We start from the raw sequence: 20366 nt of genomic DNA, 5'->3' as shown, positions 1-20366 counted from the left end.
CATTTTGCACATGAAAAATTGTGTTTTTAGTACCCCGGTCTTACAGGTCGGGGTAATAATAAAGCAATAGAACCTGAGGAGGGGGCGGTCTGGTAATGCCCCCTTGGCCATAGTTACTAGCCTGAGTGAAGCAAGGGCTTTAACGTAGCTATTGCTGTTAGTCCCCCGGCACATCGGTGTTTTTCTCTAGCTGGGAAATGACAATGAAACCGTTTCTCGACTCGATAAAAAAAAAAAAATGTCTACAAGGGATCGGAGAGAAGGGACTATACGTAGTCCCTTCTCCCTTTCCATGGTGGCCATTAAAATCAATGAATACAAAATAACCAAAGAAAATGGCCACCATGGAAAGGGGAGAAAGGGACATGTAGACCCTCTCCCCTTTCCATGGCGGCTATCGGGTGGCGGATATGCAGCAGGAACAATCCTGTTCCCGGTACCAGTGAGCGACAATGCTGCAGACGGTAAGTCGGGAGGACGAGGGGGTCTTAAATATGTGGATAATTGGGGTGGGGTGAGAGAAAGGGGGCGTGGGAACACTTACCTGATTCCCGCCAAGGGAAGATGGTGGCCTCCCACTTAGCGGAGGCTAGTAGCAGGTCATACGCTGTGTGATAAGGGGCCCATAGTTACAGATGCTAGGGCTACAGATCACATGTCCTACACATTTTCTTACTTGCTACCTATAGAAATCCTCTCCCCACTCATAAAAAATCCACCATGCCTGTTAACACACTCACCCCAATTCCGCTTGCACTGGACCCCCCCAAATCTGCCAACACTTCTCACCTGGCCTCCAAAAGCTCAACTGGATGCCTTGTGTGCTAATCATTCATCATTATGGTTCTGTGCCTCTGGAAAAGCCTATATCAAAACAGCCAAACTACGTGTACAATGTGCTTCCAGAAACCCCCTCCCGCTGACCGTATTACCTTGGCAGGCATGCCTTCTTTTTTTGTCCTTCTGAGCAATGTGTTACCACTCGCCTCCTAGGAACATCGGCACCCATGGGATGGTAACTACCCATTCTTTCTATCCCTCTGTTACAGACAGCCCGTCCCCTTTCCTGCACCCGCTGCATCATGATGTTAAGGGCTGAAAATCCAGTAAAATCCCCTCTCCATTTCAGAGGGGAAGCCACCTTCTCAACACTGTGACACTTCCAATGGTAGTTCCCTTAGTAACCTAGAAAGCCCCTTAATGACAGCTCAAGGTGATTGCCACGTGTACCTGTGAGCACCAGCAAGAGCACCTGACATTTTATTTTGAATTTTAAAGCGAAGTGATACTACCCATATGGTATACATCTCTATAAAAAATGAACTGGATAAATACAACTTGCGATAATGATTACAGAAGTTGTATAATGAGAGAAAGTTAGTGGAAGTTGACAGAGAAGCCAGCACAGAGACAAAGTGCAGCCACTTATACACTGTGCCGTATCAAGCAGTCTTACTTTCTTGGTCCACTCGATGATGTGGATCTCCGTGAAGGAATCAAAGGCTTCCGGGAACAGATAGCGCAGTTTATCCTGAACCAGGGCGATGGTGATCTTTGAGCTGTTCAAATTACCCACCTCGGCTATGACATCAGCAATGCCTCCCGAACCTTCAACAATAACGCATGGGGTGTTCTCGGTCATGGTGGTATGAATCATCTGGAGGACAAGTTTGGAAAATAATGCAAGAAGCTGTGGTCACTCCTCCATGTTTCTAAGGGATAAGCAAACACCAGTGGAATATAGAGTTCATTGGATTAGGGACACATAATAAAGATAGGAATTGAGGGCTCGACAATGACATGGACAGTGACAGGGACAAAATAAACTAATGTAGATTATTCAAGTACAGATAAGGGCAAATATACAAAGGGGATTATATTGCGTTTAGCCCAAATACTTAAAGGATTTATTTCAAGGTATACATGTTTGGACAAATACCTCTCTTCACTCCAGCTTATGGTACCAGTGCATCATCAGACTAAGAATTAGGCAAAAATTGACCATATTGAGACTAGCTCGAGGCATAACCAAAATCCACCCAGGCTGCTTTCAAGAGCAATATAGTTGCTGCATACAGGAGGGCAATGGAAAGTGCAGTTTGTTTTTATTGAAAGATTGTATTGACTATTTCTTTGTTACACAAATGCATTGTTTGTCTCATACTTCCAAGACTTTTTCCTGGCTTTCTTTAAAAATATACACTGAAACCAAAGGAATGGAAATGGGACAGCTGCCAAGTTTATATAGAAGAAAAATGTACCAACATGGTACCCCTTTTCCTTCAAACCAATTGTCGCAGCACTCAATCATAAGATGCAGTCTTCTTCTAAGGACTAATGCGCATGCAGTAAGGGGCAGCCAGGATATCCTTTGGTGAAAGAGTGAGAGACAGATAGGAAGGATTGAAGAATAGATCGGAAGAACAGAAAAATCAAAACGAGGTATGGAAAGACAGATAGAAGGAAGGAATGATACAAAGGATAGAAATATACAAACAATGGAAAGTTAATAAGAGCCAGAAAGATATGAAGGAAATGATAGAAGGAAATTATAGTTATAACACATGGCTCTGACACCTTTCAGGTGAGGAAAATAATACAAAAATATTGGCCCTTGGCACGCCTAAATTTACCAGAAGAACAAACACCACGTTTTGCGTTCAAACGAGTGAAAAAAATTCGGGAGCACCTGTTCCACTCCCAATATATGAAAGAGACACCAAGAACTGCCCTTTGGAACTTACGCACAGTGAACAGCGGAAATGCACCAAAATGTCACCCTCAGAATTCTGACTCCCGAGATAAAGACTTTTTTCCGCCCCCACCTTACAACACATATATATGAAGGGTTGTGGGGGGTCTCCCCCCACATTTCCATATGGTATAAAGGGTGTTGGAAAAAAGAAAAAAGAAATCGCCATTTTCGGCCGTCAGAATTCTGGGGGTCTTCATGATCATAATAGATCCTGAACGGCCACGACCCTTGTTGAAACTGCGTGGCATGTAAATTCACCACTAAAATGCAAACATTGGAAATAGGAAACAGACAATAGACCCTACAGGACATGACAAATTGCAAATCAAACCAAGTAATATATTGCATACAGTGCCCCTGCGGACTCAGGTACGTTGGAGAGACTATGAGATCAGTCAACATCAGGATCTCAGAACATAGATCAAAAATCAGCTGAAAGAACTTTACTGCGCAACTTGTGGAAAACTACATCGAGGCCCGCCACACACTGGAGGATTTGTCCTGGTGGGTCCTAGAAAAAGTGAAAGGGGGACCAAATGTGCAAGAAGCCTTTTAGAAAAAGTCCAGTTGGATCCATAGACTGGACACATAACCATAGCCTAAATGAACAGTTTCCACCATTGATCACTTAGGCTAGCCCTTTCTCTCTTGCACCTTCCATAATGAGGGGGCACTGATTTATACTCATTTACCTTGATGTACAGCACTTTTAGCACTCAATTCCCCTAAGGGAGGGATCCCCTCATGATCCGAGGTCTCTAAAAAGTCAAACTTCCTATTGCACCTCCTCAGAGGTATTCTGCCTTTCTTCTCCTTCCCCCAGAAGCTCACTGTCTCACAAACTCTGGTCCTCTCTAGGCTGGACTACTGCAACAGCTTCTTTCTAAATCTACCAGCTTCTACTCTCCGCCCTTTACAACTAATCCAGAACAGGACTGCAAGACTTGTCCTTGGCCTCAAGCTCAGGGATCGTTATCTCTCCAGCTCTGAAATCTCTCCATTGGCTCTGAGTGAATGCAAGGATTAAATTCAAAACCCTCTGCATAGTCCACAAGGCTTTCTGGGGCCTGGGTCCAAAATACCTTCTGCTATCCCTCCGCAAATACCTCCCCTCTCGAGCTCTTTGCTTCTCTACCTCTAACTCCCTCAGGGGCAGTCATTTTTCAAAGAAACGAGCTGGAGGTAGATCTCTGCCTTCGGCTGGGACCTCCTCTGGAACAGCCTGCCTGCCACTCTAAAATGTGAGGAAAACCATGTCCGGTTCCGGAAGAACCTAAAGATCTTCCTCTTTGCTTCTGCCTTCGCCCCCCCCCCACCCCAGCTGATCTGCTCTTACTTGGCACTGTGCACCTGGCCACCTTCTGTCCCCTGGGCCCAGGTACCTGCCCACCCTGCCACCCTCCTGCACTGCCTCCTGGCCACCCCTTGCACTGGGGACTGTATCTGTACCCATACAGCCCCCCCCCACCATGTTCTTCTTTTTCTGCACTTATCAGACCTTCCCAGTCTGCTGCTGTAAACACAGCACTTTCCACTTGCTGGCTGCACTACCATTGTTTATTGACTCCATTATCTATTTATTTTTTATTTATTATTTATCAGTTCTCCTATGCATTTTCCACTCTCCCCTTGCATGCACGCGTGCGTTCTCAATGTCACTGGGCCTAATAATATCGTTGTTGTGTTCTCCACTGTTCCCCTCCCTTGCGTTGTCACGCTCTGAAACACTTGTGTATGAGTGCGATACAAATAAAATATCATATCATATCATGCTTGCAACTCACGTTATTCTTAGGGGGCAGTTCATCTAATTGTCTATAGTAACAAAACCGACCGGCCCCATCCCCGATGCACAAACACCTTTAAGCAGCTGCTAAGTCACGCCCATCTGGCTTGTCCTGTTAGATATCTGTTCCCATATTTATCGCTCCAATGACAATTCCACCTTTGAAATGCGATTTTAGAGAGGGTTTCACGTTCAAATTCCAAAACATGTCTTCCCAAGAGGCTCGGACCGCCACAATGTACCTTCAACAAGCCGCCCGACATAGGATATTCCTCACCTCACTTGGGCCATGCCCACCTGTCACATAGCGTCCTGGTTTCCATGACTATCACGCCAGAACACGTTGGCAAGGAAACTTCCACACAGACGGGACCAATCAGAGTGGGCTAACATGTGGTCTCCATGGCAACCAAAGCTTTTTTCATACAGCATCAGTACCATTGGAGCCCGTAAACGCTGCTGCATCTCCCCTGACACTTTGCAGTGAGGAACACCGAACTTCAGGCATTTTCCTACCAGAAGAAATACCCCATAGACAATACTCCCCAGCACCATAGAGCCTTCGTGCTGCATTGGTACACATGGAGATGCAATCAATCTTAAGTGTCATTTTATTCTTTTCTCACTTCGATTTTAAGCAGATCCAGCGTATCCTACACACGGTAATCCAAGGTTGAGGCCACGGCCACCACAAGACACCCATGAGAGAGGCTTTCTCCACAAACAGGTACGCTGTAATGCTCAATGCTGAGCCCGATGTACATCATTCTCAGAAATTAGGGAGCCCCAGACACCAACAAACAAGCCACCGTATCTACAGTAGGCGCAATACCGGCCCCCTAATAGCAGGGACAAAAAGGAGTATCCCGGTACTAGTATCAATTCTGTTAAGTATTTCAATCAGGCGACGCACACCTTAGTCTCGGCCTAGTCTGCAGCGCACGATTGAAATGCTTATTTTTTTTGTTAGATTCAATATTGAGATGGTACACCACTCATATCACACACCCTTTTCAAATACCCCGGGTCACAATGGACCATGAACCAGGCTAGTTGATAAAATGTAATATTTATTTATTTTAAAATTCAAAAGAAATCATACAATTTTTAAAATGGGGCAGCAATCACCAATGGGGTGATAAGAACAATAGGAATGTAAGCAATGCGCTTAGTTTAACCTTCTATTGACAACTACAACACACCAGGGTAAAGGAGCACTTTTTGATTTTAGGTAAGATAGCACTTGAGTTAGAATTTCCCCCTGCAATGTTCCCTCAACCCACAAATAATCAATTCTAAGTGGATAAACAGAAGCATCAGGTAATCAGGAATGACAACTGGAAAACAGAATGGAAATCCGACTTTCCCTCCCCAAACAAGAGAGAAAAACGGATTTTAAACCTCAGCAATGCTAAAATGACACTCCGAAATGGATGAATAAATGAATGAATGAATGTGTATAACTCTTGAAACAAAAACAATTCTTTACTGGAGCAACACTGGAAAGATACTAGCAATCACAAGCAATGGATTGAGCAAAAGCAGACAATTCGAAATTGAATGGAAGATTTAAAACAGTTTATAATCAAATGACACGTTGTAAATTTAGCAAACTTTTGCAATTCCCGTCTGAATTTACCAAAATGGTTTTTAATAAAAACTTGTAAAATATTTTATGCGGTCTTTTTATTGGGGTGTAGCTATGGATCATAGGTACAATATGGAAGTGACATTATGTCTCTAGTTGGTAAATTGAGTGCGTTATACAAGATCTAGTGAGGTACGTTTTTAGAAAATGAAGGCGCGAAAAACGAAAATAAATCAGTTTTGACAAGAACAGTTTTACTCGACACTAGGGCATTCAGGCTAGGCTACCAGATTGAGACACAGTAAGCTCCAGGGTTGACTCGTAAAATCAATCCTAGCACATCCGCGCCCGCCCTGGCGGAACCAGTCCGATCACTCGAAAGAGGACTAAGGGCTTAGGATTTCACAAGACAAAATGATTAAAGAAGTTAGGGCTCGCACAAGAAATCAAAGGCAGGGTTTCAGCAATGATGTTTGACAATATTGCAGGTTATCAGGATAAGGATAGGATGACTTAGAGAGAGGAACTAAGGACAAGGCAAGGCAAGATATACTATGGTTTTCTATGGTTCCTATTGATACTCACAGTCCACTTTTTAGTTTGGATTTTGGACAGACAGCGGTTCTGGTCTAACAAAGCACAGTCGGACAAAATCAGCGGGACAAGATCAGCTGGGCAGGGACTGGATACCAAAGGATAGTTCTTATGGACTGTCAATTCTTGTTACAGGATGCTACAGGTCATCAGAGTAGCAGGATAGCAGCAGCATGCAGTGAGTGGCGGCAAGGCAAGCTGGATTAGGATGCCAAAAGTACCACAGTTTCTTCTGGTTACTGGGAGATTAGTGGGTTTTAATATTGTAGGGAAGGCCTTGCCAGAGCAGGATCAGCAATGCTTGGGTTTTGCAATGGGCCCTGGAATAGGATCAGCAATGCTTGGCCTTGTTGTTGGAATCTGGAGTCTGAAAGATGAAACAGGAACAGGAACGCAACGCAGGAAATCAGGAAGAGTGTGTCCAGGGTCTTGTCAGGGACTCTTATTTATCATGCAAAATGACATCAGCAAGGTAGAGGCTGGGCAGGGTTAACTACGCCCACCCCTAAACTACTTGGATTCGCATGGGAGCTAGTCTCCGCCTCGCTCTCAGTTGGTTTGACTTCTAAGGGCATGATGTCAGATTTATGAGGTGAGGTTTACAATGTCCAAACACTCGCACATTTACTTTACTTAAAATCCGATTTTGCCAAAAACATACATTTCTTTACTTGTAATCTCTTGGAAAAGTGTACGCACAGGTTACATATTATGTGCTTCACATTTCAGTCCAATCCTCATGTCTGTGCGACCTTGTTTCGCCTTTCTGATACATTTTGGTAATTTTACACATTAAAGATTTGGCCTAAAATTCTACAATTTTATACACAAATGCGAATTGTCCCCAGGGATGTATGTACCGAATTTTATGTTTGCCACATTAATACTTTCCTTGGAATCTGTCATATTCATAACTTCTGTACCCCATGCGGCAATGAGTTCTACCAAGTTTTAAAACACAGCCCCCAAAATGAATCTAAAACTGTGCATTTTTACATTTCTGCTAATTCTTGCTACAGAAATAAAAGTATTTAAAGTTTCTTCCTAACGTGGTCTTTGGCACCAAAAGGCAGTCCCTTTGTTACCAGATCATGTTTTTTTGTCTTCCTCCAACTGCAAGCAGTTGTCATTTCCTTCCAGGCAAAGGTGTTTCCAGTCTTAATTGAAGGTTTTATTGACCCTTCACACTTGACAGGTGAGTGTCCCAGGACTGCCATTGTCACAGCCTGGAGCATAGACGAATGTCTGATGAGCATGTGAACTTTCATTGTCCTGTCCCATTCAAAGTTTTTCAAGTTGGCACGGCGCACCTACGTTTCCTGGATTTATGGTGTATCTCCCTTCCTTGGAGGAGTTTCATGGCTGGCAACTGCAATAACAGTTTTTTCTGAGAGTTTGCAAATCCATCCCATGTGTTTTAAACGGTTTAATTTCTTAATTTGGGTCTTGAATTAAACAAACCTATGACAGAAGATATCCTATGCGTGTATTATCACCACTAACATAATTCCTTTACATTGCTAAGTAAGCAGGCTTTCATTAACAATTGAGTTTTAAACAGGCCATTTTTTTTCTTCATTCAGCACAGCCCATTTTTTCACGTGTTAAAAACTGCTAGCATTTCTTTTTTTTATTTGCTTTGCAGCTCCTCAGATTGCCACTGTATTTGAAGCTGTAGTCATTTCCCTGCAGCAGGTGTTTTATCTAAAGTATAGCTACATTTATCCTTGATCTGGCACAGAGAGTAAAAAGTCTCTTTGAACTGCTGCGCCTGGATACATTTTGGCAAGAAATAAACGCATGTTCCCGTGCATGTGAAAAGAAAGTTGCTTGTTGATTTCTTTCAAATCTACTCTACAGGACCTGTCATTCAGGAATTATGCCTGGTTTTTCTGAGGCACAATGACTTATCCTGGGCCTGGCAGGGCTGTTTCCATCACAGTGGTTTCAGAATGCACAGATGGAAATAGCATAACAGCATTTTGAAAAGGTGAAAAGGGTTGCATTTTGAAGGGGAATTTTTGGCTTTTGCAGCAATGCAGTGCTGCCTGTTCACTTGATTCCATATATATGTCTCAGAACACACTGCATTCTTTTTCAGTGTGTCCCCTTGTTCCATCTTGCCTGAAGTGTACTAGGCAGGATGGTGCAGCCATCTTTTGTTGCTGCCAAGAAGCAGTTTTGAGGGCCTGGTGCGCACAGGAGCCAGCGCCACCAGGTTGCTATTTCTTGCGCAAATACAGCTTGGTGATGTGGTGCAATGTGGTTGAGTGGGTCAATATATCCCACAATTCATAGCTCATCCAGACTTTGCCTCTTCCTCTTTTAGGAACTGGAAGCCGGACACAAGGAGGTCAGAATCCCTTTTTGTCCGATGCCAGAGAACCAGACCAGTCCAAACCAACAATTAGATGTCCACGTTGTGAACTGGATACAGTTGTCCACGCCCAGGGGTTTGAGATATGGAGTTAGAACTCTGGGGTAAGTAATTACATGGGTTCAAACTAGAGGCATCATTACTTATTACCATACCATCATCGGCCTAAACACCCTTAACATATATGTATGCTCTTTCAGGGACTTTAACTTATGCCCTGAAGAAGGCGGTCCTTGATCAAGAAAGCTGCCGAAATGTGACCTGCTCTGGGAGAATCACGTCCACAGTCAACCTACCCCAGATAATCTTGCTAAGCTTTTCATGTTGGCAGACCCTTCTATACGACTTACAATCTCCTCCTGACAAGAGGACAATTAGTCAGATGCTGAGTGACCAGAATTAATGTTCCTTAGTGCACCCTATGAAATATATCAAAAGAAGATATAAAACCTAATGTAGTTACACGCCGTGTGAATAATGAAGTAACTTATAAGCCGTAACAACTAATAGGAGAAACAACCCAGGGAAAACAATCACACCAGTGTTCCCCAATTGAAATTTTTTGTTTAACGTTTGAAGATGGTCTAAACAGTGTCCTTTTTTTTGTTTATTGCTTCATTACCTAAGGCATATGTCAATATGGAATAACACTATTGACCCATATTATTTGACTCATTACGATAATGTGATTTCTTCTCTACCTTTACTACCCACTTCTGGTCTCATTTTTCCACCTAATCAGCTACTATTCTTTTTTACCCTATTCATAACTTTAGAGATTTGTTCAGAGGTTGATTTGTATATGCTTTTTGAAATATTGGTACATGAATTAATGAATTCCTTGTTTACTTTATGTCAAATACGGTTTTATCTTCTACACATGGTTTAAATTTTAACCATGATATGCAAACTAAATTACCTGAGAAATAATAATAACAAATACAAAATATTTAATTTTATATATGTTTGCTGATAGTGTTTTTGTGACCGATGATGGTAAGGGGGACAATGAATGTAAAATCCACACCCCAAGTGAATCTGATCTAAATTATGATCAAATATTCAAATTTACTGGTTGTGCCCCCCCCCTTATTTGTTGCTAGGAAATGATCAAAAGTACTGATAAGAAAGATTAAACATTACATAGACAAATGAGGAGATACGTAGATTGTATGGACGAATTGAAGACAAAGGATAGATTGGCAGAATAGATTAATAGTTAATAGGGATGGACAGAGGCAGGATAGGTAAGATGGATGAAAGGAGTTTTCAATTATACATGCTTTTTCAAGGTCATGGAGTTCCCTCGCAACTAGTTCACACATGTGGAAGGGTGTTCTTCAGTGTCTCACTGCTCTTGCTTCCATTGTGGTGTCGATATGGAGTTTTTTGATCGCTCTTTTAGACACCCAATGTCTCACAGTAAATTGGGATGCTTGGACAGAAGATCTTGGATCTGTTGGTGATATCTTACATATGAATTGTTTGACGCCCAGATTTTCAGCTGATTCCCAACATAGAAGGCACTCCAAACTGGTGTTTGCAAAGTATATTTTTTATCATATGGTATTGCCCCCTTTTTTAATTGGGCCCGGTAGCATCCTAGAACTCGTCAGGGTTTTCGACACTCATTTGTATAGAGTAGCATTTCTGTTTTTTTCAGTGCTGGTTTAGGGCTTAATTTTGCATATGTTGACTGTGGTATGGTGTTCACGGATGCTGCAGTGTTGACTGTGACAACCGTCACCTGCCGTTGATTCATCTTCATCTTCTGATTCTTCTGTGGATGAGCTGTCACCTGCATCTACATGTCAAGTCTTTGCTTGTTTTTTTTCCGGCTCGCTCTTTGTGGCGTGCAGCGTCTCAGTGCTGCTGGTGCTGAGGACTGACACACTTTTGCATATAGCTATCTTCATGCGCTGCACGTCGTTCCTTGTGCTGGACAGTCTTTTCTCCAGTGGTTTTGGCCTGAGCACCAACCGCTCTCTTTGGGGCCTTGCAGGCATGATTGCCACATTGGGAGGCTTCCTGCAGTTCATTTTTGGTGCCTTCGTGGACTGTAGTAGGAAACTCTAGCGACTGTCATGAATCGGGTGATCTTTAATTTCTGTAGGGTGTTCCCCATTTGTGCAGCTCTCACATGGGCAAGTTCACGTTGGCAATCATACTCTAATATGCAGTGTAAATGGATTCCTTTTTTCGCTAAGTACAATTCGCCTCAATTTCTCAGAGGGCATCCCATTGATGACCTGACGTCTTATCTCCTTCTCAACCACTTCAAGCTCACAAGATAAAACTAACATGAGCAGATGCGTGTGGTAAGCATCAATCATCTCCGATTCCTCTTAAACCGTCGTGTGGAATATGAATACCTCAGAATCTGGATTTAGTTGGGCATGAAGTGATTCATGAGGGCTTCTTTAGTGGTGCCTAGTCATCCGGGGCTCCTGTTCGCAAGTGAATAAAATATGTGTAACGATTCATCGCCTGTGCTCAAAAGGAGGTGCAATCTCTTTTACTGGAGGTTGCTACATCACTGCAGTCCATCAACATGTCAATTTTCTTTGCCCATATGGCCCATCTGGGGCCAACTGATGATGGGTCAGTATACGGGTAAAAAGGGGCCAACTGCATTCCTGACTGTCATGCCTGCTGGACATATCTCTGGACCAGGAACAACCTCTCCATACAAGATGAGTTACGCCCATAGAACCACTAGACCATTCTACTCAAAATGGAGGTTGTTCGATGCATTGCCCGGAAAACGACGTCTGCATTTTTCACGTTGTTAAATTTCACGTGATTTAGGTCCGTCACGTGTATCACGGCAGTGCGTACATAAGCAGCGTGGGAACTATGATCGCTGCTTCTGATTACGTCAATTTTGGCGTTTTGGTAGCTGAACTCCGGACCTGCGTTCTCGCATTCCCTTCAGCAACTTCTTTGGCCTATTTTGAGTGTGTTTCCTCCACACGCTAATTCCGGAGCTGCGTGTATCCTGTTTGCGTGCCAAATCTCCACGCGGAAGCTGTCTGCAAGCGCGGCTGTCCTGAGCTGCGTGAATCCTGTTCGCGTGCCAAATCTCCACACGGACGCTGTCTGCAAGCGCGGCTGTCCTGAGCTGCGTGAATCCTGTTCGCGTGGCAAATCTCCACGCGGACGCTGTCTGCAAGCGCGGCTGTCCTGAGCTGCGTGAATCCTGTTCGCGTGCCAAATCTCCACGCGGACGCTGTCTGCAAGCGCGGCTGTCCTGAGCTGCGTGAATCCTGTTCGCGTGTCAAATCTCCATGCGGACGCTGTCTGCAAGCGCGGCTGTCCTGAGCTGCGTGAATCCTGTTCGCGTGCCAAATCTCCACGCGGATGCTGTCTGCAAGCGCGGCTTTCCTGAGCTGCGTGAATCCTGTTCGCATCTCAAATCTCCACGCGGACGCTGTCTGCAAGAGCGGCTGTCCTGAGCTGCGTGTATCCTGTTTGTGTGCTAAATTTCTACACGCAGACGCTGTTTTCAAGCGCGGCTGGCCTGGCTGCGTGTATTCTATTGCGTGCAATCCTGCACGTGGTTTTCTGAACTATTTTGAACCATTGGTACCTGTGACAGTTAACAGGTGAAATTCTAATTTTTGTTCATCGTGGGAAAGGAAGTATTTCATGAACTATTGGAAGGTTATTGTGCATAGTACTTTGGACGCTATCCTGTGGTGCACCAACACGGTATCTAGCGAGAGCCTCGTGCCGTTCAGGATAAGTCTCCCTTACTAATCTTCCCTTCCTTTGTCGTTTGTTCAACTTCTGGTTTTCTTCAAGAAACTTTTGTGGATTACTTCAGTTTTTGCCATAAGGTCAGTGTCTGAATGAATGCTAATACTGTGTTATCTTAGTAATTCGATTGGGACAGTTTCTTATGATACTTTATCTATCCTAGGCATACTTCCTACATAATTCCCACGCCCTTTCCAGTGATCCATCTCTCTGCCTGTTTCATCCAGTCAGAGAGTTGTATCATTTGGAAGGTCTAATTTGACCTACCTACAATCAAGTCGTGTGAAAATAGGATCCGGAAGAGCCCTACCAAATTGTATCCTTTTTTGGTTACCGTATCCTTTTCAGTTGATACATTGGTGATTTATGACACTGACCCACTATGGTTGTACGTTATAGTTGAGGGATAGAAACTGGCTGCTAACCTGTTTGATGCTGGGGTGCTTGTGAGCAGGCTGTGGTCTGGGGACTCTTTGCTCCTGGTGTTTCCATCATGTTACTGTCAGTTGTCCTTTCTAATATCCTCAGCCCTCTGTGTGGTATTTGCTGTGCTAAACAAAATGTGTTCTTTTTTATTGAAAGAAAGATGTTTTAATCTTTTTTTTCTTGTGTGTGTGGCGGTGATCCCGCTTTGTTGTGTTCCTTGCTGCAGCATTCGGTGAGGCTCCTGCAGCGCTGGAACCTAAGGGGACTTGCTCACTGTGCCCAAGGTCTACTGCTGCACAGCGTGGAAAATGAGAGCTGGAGACAGTAGGTGCATGTGCGGCTTGTGCTGCATGGCCAGTGACCCACAACCCTCAGTTCACGCCGTATTTATTCATACGCCACCGTCCGTGCACAGTAACGTCTGGTGTGGAGCGAGGACATAACACCCGCCCCCGATGCTAACCTGGCATAGAGTGGTATGTTAGGGAGAATTCTCTGTTTAGGCTGAATTTCCCTACCTAGTGAGTCCCCCAGCAGCTTTGCTGGATTTCTGGGGTTTATTTTTTTCTCCTGCCAAGAGTGAGACTCTTTTACCCTCACTCTTGGACATGTTGAAGTGTGTTTTCTTGGTTAAACCTTGTGTTGAATGGGCTATGGGGTCTTTTACTCCATAGGGCCTCATGTATTTTTGTGATGTGGGTTACACAGCACCCTCTGTGCCGTGACCCAGGGGTGTCCTAGGGACTCCCCAACATAGACTCCATACCCTGGGACTGACTACTGTCTCTCAGGGCATGTAAAGTCACCAAAGGCTTTGCTAGTCTTAAATCCTGAACAGAACCAGTACAAACCATCATATTGTGGACGTACTGGCTGGGGCAATTCGATTGCCCCAGGGTCTGTTAGTCGAGGGGGCACGTCTCCGTCCCCCCTGATCGAGTTTTGGCTGGTGGCAGTGGAAACTACTTTTTATATTCGACCGCGAATATTTTCCTATGGGATTTCCCATTGTTTTAGGCTAACACATTTAATTATTTATTTACGGTAGCCTTAAACATACCGCCGGTTTATATATTTATTATTATAACTCCGGTTGGGACTTTTTGCCAAAACTTGACTCTAAAATGGCGATGGTGTTCACCTCTGTAACTCTGACCCAAAGTGGAGCCCTTTGTTCCACTTTTGGCGGGCTTCTCCACAGAAGCCCTCCAAAGTGGTGCCACTCTGTCTGGGGTACTTAGGAGGGGTGGAGGGGGATTTAGGCACCCTGGACTGAGTTACCTTGGTAACTCAAGTCGCACTCCGTCCTGATTGGCCCAAGTGGTGAGCCGGCCGGCTCACCACTTAGCATGTTTGAGTGACAGCTAGGCTGGGTGAATGGGGGTTTGCTGCATAAAAGCAGGGCTTTGGGGACTGGAACTTCAGAAGTCGCCACAGGACCAAGAATCCGACGAGGGAAGAGCTGAGCCGACCTGCTTCGACGACACCACCCGGTGGAGCCCTGCTGAACTGTCTCACCACTTTTCCCGACGACCGAGGAGAACTCTTAACGGAGTGGCTCCTTCCCTTGACTGGTGGGGACAACCAGTTTTCACCTTCTTTCCGCTCCTCGAGGTATCTCGTGGCCGCCTTGCCCGTGCCAAGCACCCCGGCAACCGGAATACCACACTTTTACCCCTAACCGCGAAAGTCGGTACAACCCTTTAACCGGAGGACTCCGCGGCTGGTTTCTTCCCGGGCAGTGCAACAACCTTCTTCTTCTGCTCTTCAGCGAGAATTTCTTCTCCCCTGACCGACGTCGAGCCTTGCTGCCACTGCCTGGAACAACTGCCACCGCTGGAGGATCCTTTCCGCTTAAGGTACCGTGTTCCGCCTGGCTTCCCTTGCCACCGACTGTACGGGGTAGATTTAGCCCCCGGCTTTCGAACCTGGGAGTGCCTGGGACACCCTGGCTAAACTTTCTAAGCCACTCTAAACTCTTTCTAACTCTTTGCAAGACTTTGAATCCCTACTAACAGTGTGATCTTGGGCACATTTTCGCTCCGGCTACTCTAAGAGTGGGCCCTGCCTAGTGACTTTTGCTCACCTGTGACTTTGTACTTCCTTGAGCCTATTGCAAGTGTTCTGGACCTTAGAGTGGTGTGTTTAACCTATTTCTGTTCCTTTTATCCCTTTCTTGAACCTACTAGAGTGTCATCTAACGTTAAGCACTCACCTCTGTTCGAATTATGTGGTGTTAACCTAGAGTTGTCTAGATAGGAGTAAGGGTTGAAACTGCTTTCATTATAACTGTGTTTGAAGAGTTTTTACTATATTTTTGCTAGAGTGATTTCAACTTATGTGTGTTTAATAAATAAATAACTATATACTTTTGAAACCAAGCTCTGGTCAGTGTTTGCTTGTGCTATTGTATTTGAGTACCTATGGTGTATACTTTACATACTGCCTAACTCTTCTTGAGGGAAGTCTGACTGCTCAGCCACAGCTACCAGGTAAATCTGGGTGGTGCAGACTGCTACCAAGTGGGTTTACTGCTATACCTGTGGTCTTAAATCTTTTGCAGTGGTCCCCAAGGGAACTGCACAGGTTTCTGCCTAACACTGGTGTACAGCGGTGGGATTTGTATTAAGTATACATTTTAGTGTGCTTTAGATACCTTAGTACAACTAACCACAAAGCTTAGCACTATAAAAGTAAACCTCTAACATGTCAGTTATAGAAAGCTATAGTCAAGAGTCCCTTGCAGCCAAAACTGCTGATTGTTTAAGAGTACTCTGTAAACATAAAGACCTCCTGACTAAGGGCAAGAAAATGGAGCTGATTGAAAGATTGTTAGCTAACCAAAGTCTGGGTGAGGGTTCAGAGGAACCTACCACTCCAGCAACTGTAGATGACAGTATTGAAATTAACATGGAGCAAAATGTTGATGATTCTGAGGAAGAGTCAGAAGAGGAGGGTGAGGCTGTTGTGACTGTCCCCCCTAGGCCTCTACCTGCTCTACCTGCTGTACCTACTGGGCCTTTACCAGGTCCCACATTTAGTCCTCAGTACTTTGAACTGGAGAAAATGAAACTAGAATTGGAGTATAAGAAACTGAATGCTCAAACTGACAAAGAACTAAGGCTAAGGGAAATGGAGCTCAAGTATGAGCTAGAAATGAAGAAATTATCTGTTGAGAATGCTTCTCTCTCCGGCTCCTCTAGAGGTTCCAGTCCTAAAAGACCCCGGATGCCTAAAGAATTGGTTGGTATGTATGAGCCTAAGTTGGATGTGTTGGATTGGTTGTCTCTGTTTGAATATAATCATGGGCTCCAGAACATCACAGGAAATGACTTACTCACCTGGTTGTTCTCTAGGCTTCCCCCTGTTGCAACTGATGTGGTAATGGAGATGGGGGAGGAGGATAGGAAGGACTATGAATGTGTGAAACTAGCTTTGATAGCTAGGTTTGGGAAGACCCCTTCCCAGTATCTTAAGAGGTTTAGGAGCCTCAAAAAGCATGATGGTACCCCTTGGGCTACCTGGGTGAATGAATGTTTGAAAAACTTAGAGGGATGGATTAAGGGTTACAAGGTGAACACTTATGAAGGTATGAAGAATTTGTTTATGTTGGAGACTATTTATGATGCCTGCTCTCCTGAGCTCAGACAACACTTGGCTGATTCCAGGGAATTAGATTCCCGGAAACTAGCTAAGGCTGCTGACTTGTGGGTTGCCAACAGGGCCACTCACAAGGATTCTGGGGTCACTCAGAAGAAGGATGGGGAGAAACAGCCTAAAAAGGACTCCAAAGAGAATTCTAATACTACAAATTCCAAAGAGGGCCCCAAACAAAACTATAAGGGTAAGCCACAAGGGAAACCAAATCAGGCTAGTATACCTCCTGGTCCCAGACCAGAAGGAGGTCAGAACAAGCCTCCCTTCCAGTGAGCCTTTGGCTCATGCTTTGTTTGTAAGGCTACTGACCATGTGAAAGGAGATCCCAGATGTAAGGGTAAACCTTCAGGGGTCCAGCTTGCCTCCTTAGCCTTCGCTCCAGAAGAGGAAGTACATATGGCAAGTGGAAACTTTCTATTACTAGCTGATGAACCCACTGGAGTCTCAGCTAGTGTTTCTTTAGTCTCTCTGGGGTTGTGGGAACAACAGAATTTAGATGTCTATAACTCTATCCCAGATAATACTAAAGAGTATTATAAGGACAGTGTCCAGGTGAATGGTCAGGAGACTCCTGCCATTAGGGACACTGGAGCCAGCATAACTGTGGTGGATGAATCATTTTTCAAGGCAGAGGATGTTGCTAAGGCGCCCAAATGCCTCACCAAGTTAGCTGGTGGGCCTGTGCAGATGTGTCCCCAGTTACCAGTTCTCATCCAATGTAATGATATGGCTGTAAAAATACCTGTCAGTGTACAATGTGAAGTGCCAGGTAGGGTTCTGTTGGGTAATGACCTCAAAGCTCTTGGAGTTGTATCTCATACCCCCAGACCCCCTAGCAAAAGGTTACAGGAACTCACAAAACCTGCAAGAGAGAAAACCCTGAGAGGGTTATCTCAGGAGATGATGACAGAAATCACTCCTCTCCCACTGGAGCAACTTACTGCAGTAACTACCAGATCAGGAGCAAAGGGGCAACCCAAGACTCCTAGGAAAAAGCCAGCAGCAAGCACCCCAGTGCTTCCAACAAGGACTTCCCCTAGGTTGTCCAAAGTTACACCTGTAACTCCACCTCCAGCTGAGGCTGAGAGGGAGGTACAACCCTGTGTGGTTGAGCTAGACTCTGAGGAAGAGCTAGAAGGAGGCCCCAACCTTATTGGAGATTTGGACCCTGAGGACCATCCTGAGCTGCAGTCTTTGCTGGCAGAAGGTGGGCCTAGCAGGGCAGCTTTTCGTAAGGGGCAAAGAGAATGTCCAACTCTGGAAGGTCTCCGCCACCAGGCAGCTTCTCAGGCTGATGGGCAAGAGCCTGGGAAGTATAGGTTACACTGGGAAGATGGCCTCTTCTACAGTGAACCCACTGAGTCTGAACCTGGAGACTACAAACGTCTTGTAGTCCCACAAGAGAACAGACAACAGTTCTTACAACTAGCTCATGAGATACCTTTGGCTGGTCACTTGAGTTTCAAGAAGACCAAGGAAAGGCTCTCACTCTACTTTTATTGGCCAAAGATGGGGGCTGAAGTAGACAGATATTGTAAGAGCTGCCACACCTGCCAGACTTCTGGTAAAGTTGGTTCCAAGAATGTGGCACCTTTAGTGCCTCTCCCGGTTGTGGGAGTCCCATTTGAGAGGGTAGGGATTGACATTGTTGGTCCCCTTGATCCCCCAACATCCTCAGGCAACAGGTTTATCCTTGTTGTAGTAGACCATGCTACTAGATACCCTGAGGCAATTCCTATGAGGACTGTTACAGCTCCGGCTGTGGCTAAGGCCCTCCTTGGTATTTTTACCAGGGTTGGGTTTCCTAAGGAGGTAATCTCTGACAGGGGGTCAAACTTTATGTCCCACTACATGAAAGCCATGTGGAAAACCTGTGGAGTTACCTACAAGTTCTCAACCGCGTACCACCCTCAGACAAACGGGTTGGTTGAAAGGTTTAACAGAACCATGAAGAGCATGATAGGTGCTTTAGAAGAACCCCTTAAGAAAAAGTGGGACCTTCTACTGCCATGCCTTCTCTTTGCTTATAGAGAAGTCCCTCAGGAGGGAGTAGGTTATTCTCCCTTTGAACTTCTCTATGGCCATCCAGTCAGAGGTCCATTGGCCCTGATTAAGGAGGGATTGGAAGGTGCTCCTCCCCTCAAGCCAGTCAGAGTGACTGACTATGTGATAGGTCTCCGGAGGAGAATGTCACACATGATGGCAGAAGCAAGTGACAACTTGAAAGCTGGTCAAGCTCTGGTCAAACATTGGCACGACCAGAAGGCTAACATGGTTGAGTTTACTCAAGACCAGCTAGTTCTAGTTATGCTCCCAACAAGGCAGAGGGCCTTGCAAGACAAATGGATGGGACCCTTCAAGATTGTGGGAAAACTTGGAGAGGTCAACTATCTGGTGGATCTGGGCAGACCCAGGGAAGCTCCTAGAGTCTTCCACACCAACCGACTAAAAGCATACATCTCCAGACCTGATGTAGGAGCCTTGCTTCTAGCTTCAGCTGCAGAGGAAGAAGAGAGTGAATCTCTCCCTGATCTCCTCAGAGGTGTGCCTTTAGATGAAAAAGTTGAAGGAGTCAATCTCTCTTCAGACCTGACACCTGAGCAACAAGAGGAGTGCAAATCTATGTTAAATCAGTTTGCCTCCCTGTTCTCACTGTCACCAGGCTTGACCCCTTGGGGTCAGCATGAGATACTCACTGGTGACTGTCTGCCAGTCAAAAGCAGAGGATACAGAATGTCAGAACATGTCAGAACCCACATCAAAGGAGAGGTCAAGAAGATGCTTGATCTCGGGGTAATAGAGCCCTCTACTAGTCCATGGTCTAGCCCAGTTGTGTTAGTACCAAAGGCAGGATCCAAAGACTTGAGATTCTGTGTGGACTATAGAGCTCTAAATGCAGTCACCAAGACTGATGCCCACCCTTTGCCCAGGACAGATGAGTTGGTGGATAAACTTGGTGCAGCCAAGTACCTCAGCACATTTGACCTGACGTCAGGCTATTGGCAAATAGCCCTGACAGACCATGCCAAGGAGAAAACTGCATTTTCAACCCCAGTTGGCTTGTACCAGTTTAAGGTCATGCCTTTTGGACTAAAAAATGCACCTGCCACATTCCAAAGGATGGTGAACCAGGTTCTGGCTGGAATGGAAGATTTCTGCATGGCATACTTGGATGACATTGCAGTCTTCAGCCACTCCTGGGAGGAACATGTGAACCACCTAGGACATGTGTTGCAGGCTCTGAAACAGGCCCATTTGACAATCAAAGCCAGTAAGTGCCAGATTGGTCAAAGTAAAGTGGTCTACCTTGGACATGAGGTAGGAGGTGGAGAAATAAGGCCTTTGCCCAGCAAGATTGAAGCTGTGCAAAATTGGACAACACCAACTACTCAAACCCAAGTGAGAGCTTTTCTAGGCCTCACTG

At 45.1% G+C, this 20366-nt stretch overlaps 1 protein-coding gene across 1 annotated transcript in view; it reads right to left on the bottom strand.

Annotated features, from left to right (window-relative positions):
* LOC138528195 (transient receptor potential cation channel subfamily M member 2-like) overlaps window positions 1–20366 on the bottom strand; it is a 679103-nt gene that overhangs the window by 359914 nt on the left and 298823 nt on the right. The window contains exon 8 of the mRNA XM_069639648.1: window positions 1457–1657. Within this exon, the coding sequence (XP_069495749.1) occupies window positions 1457–1657 (201 nt within the window). The remainder of the gene's footprint in view (window positions 1–1456; window positions 1658–20366) is intronic.

The sequence above is a fragment of the Ambystoma mexicanum genome, chromosome 7q, assembly GCF_040938575.1.
Source record: "Ambystoma mexicanum isolate Mex_15411 chromosome 7q, UKY_AmexF1_1, whole genome shotgun sequence".
NCBI classification, from domain to species: Eukaryota; Metazoa; Chordata; class Amphibia; order Caudata; family Ambystomatidae; genus Ambystoma; species Ambystoma mexicanum.
The sequence above is the reverse complement of the archived record's forward strand: the minus strand, read 5'-3'. Positions and strand labels throughout refer to the sequence as shown.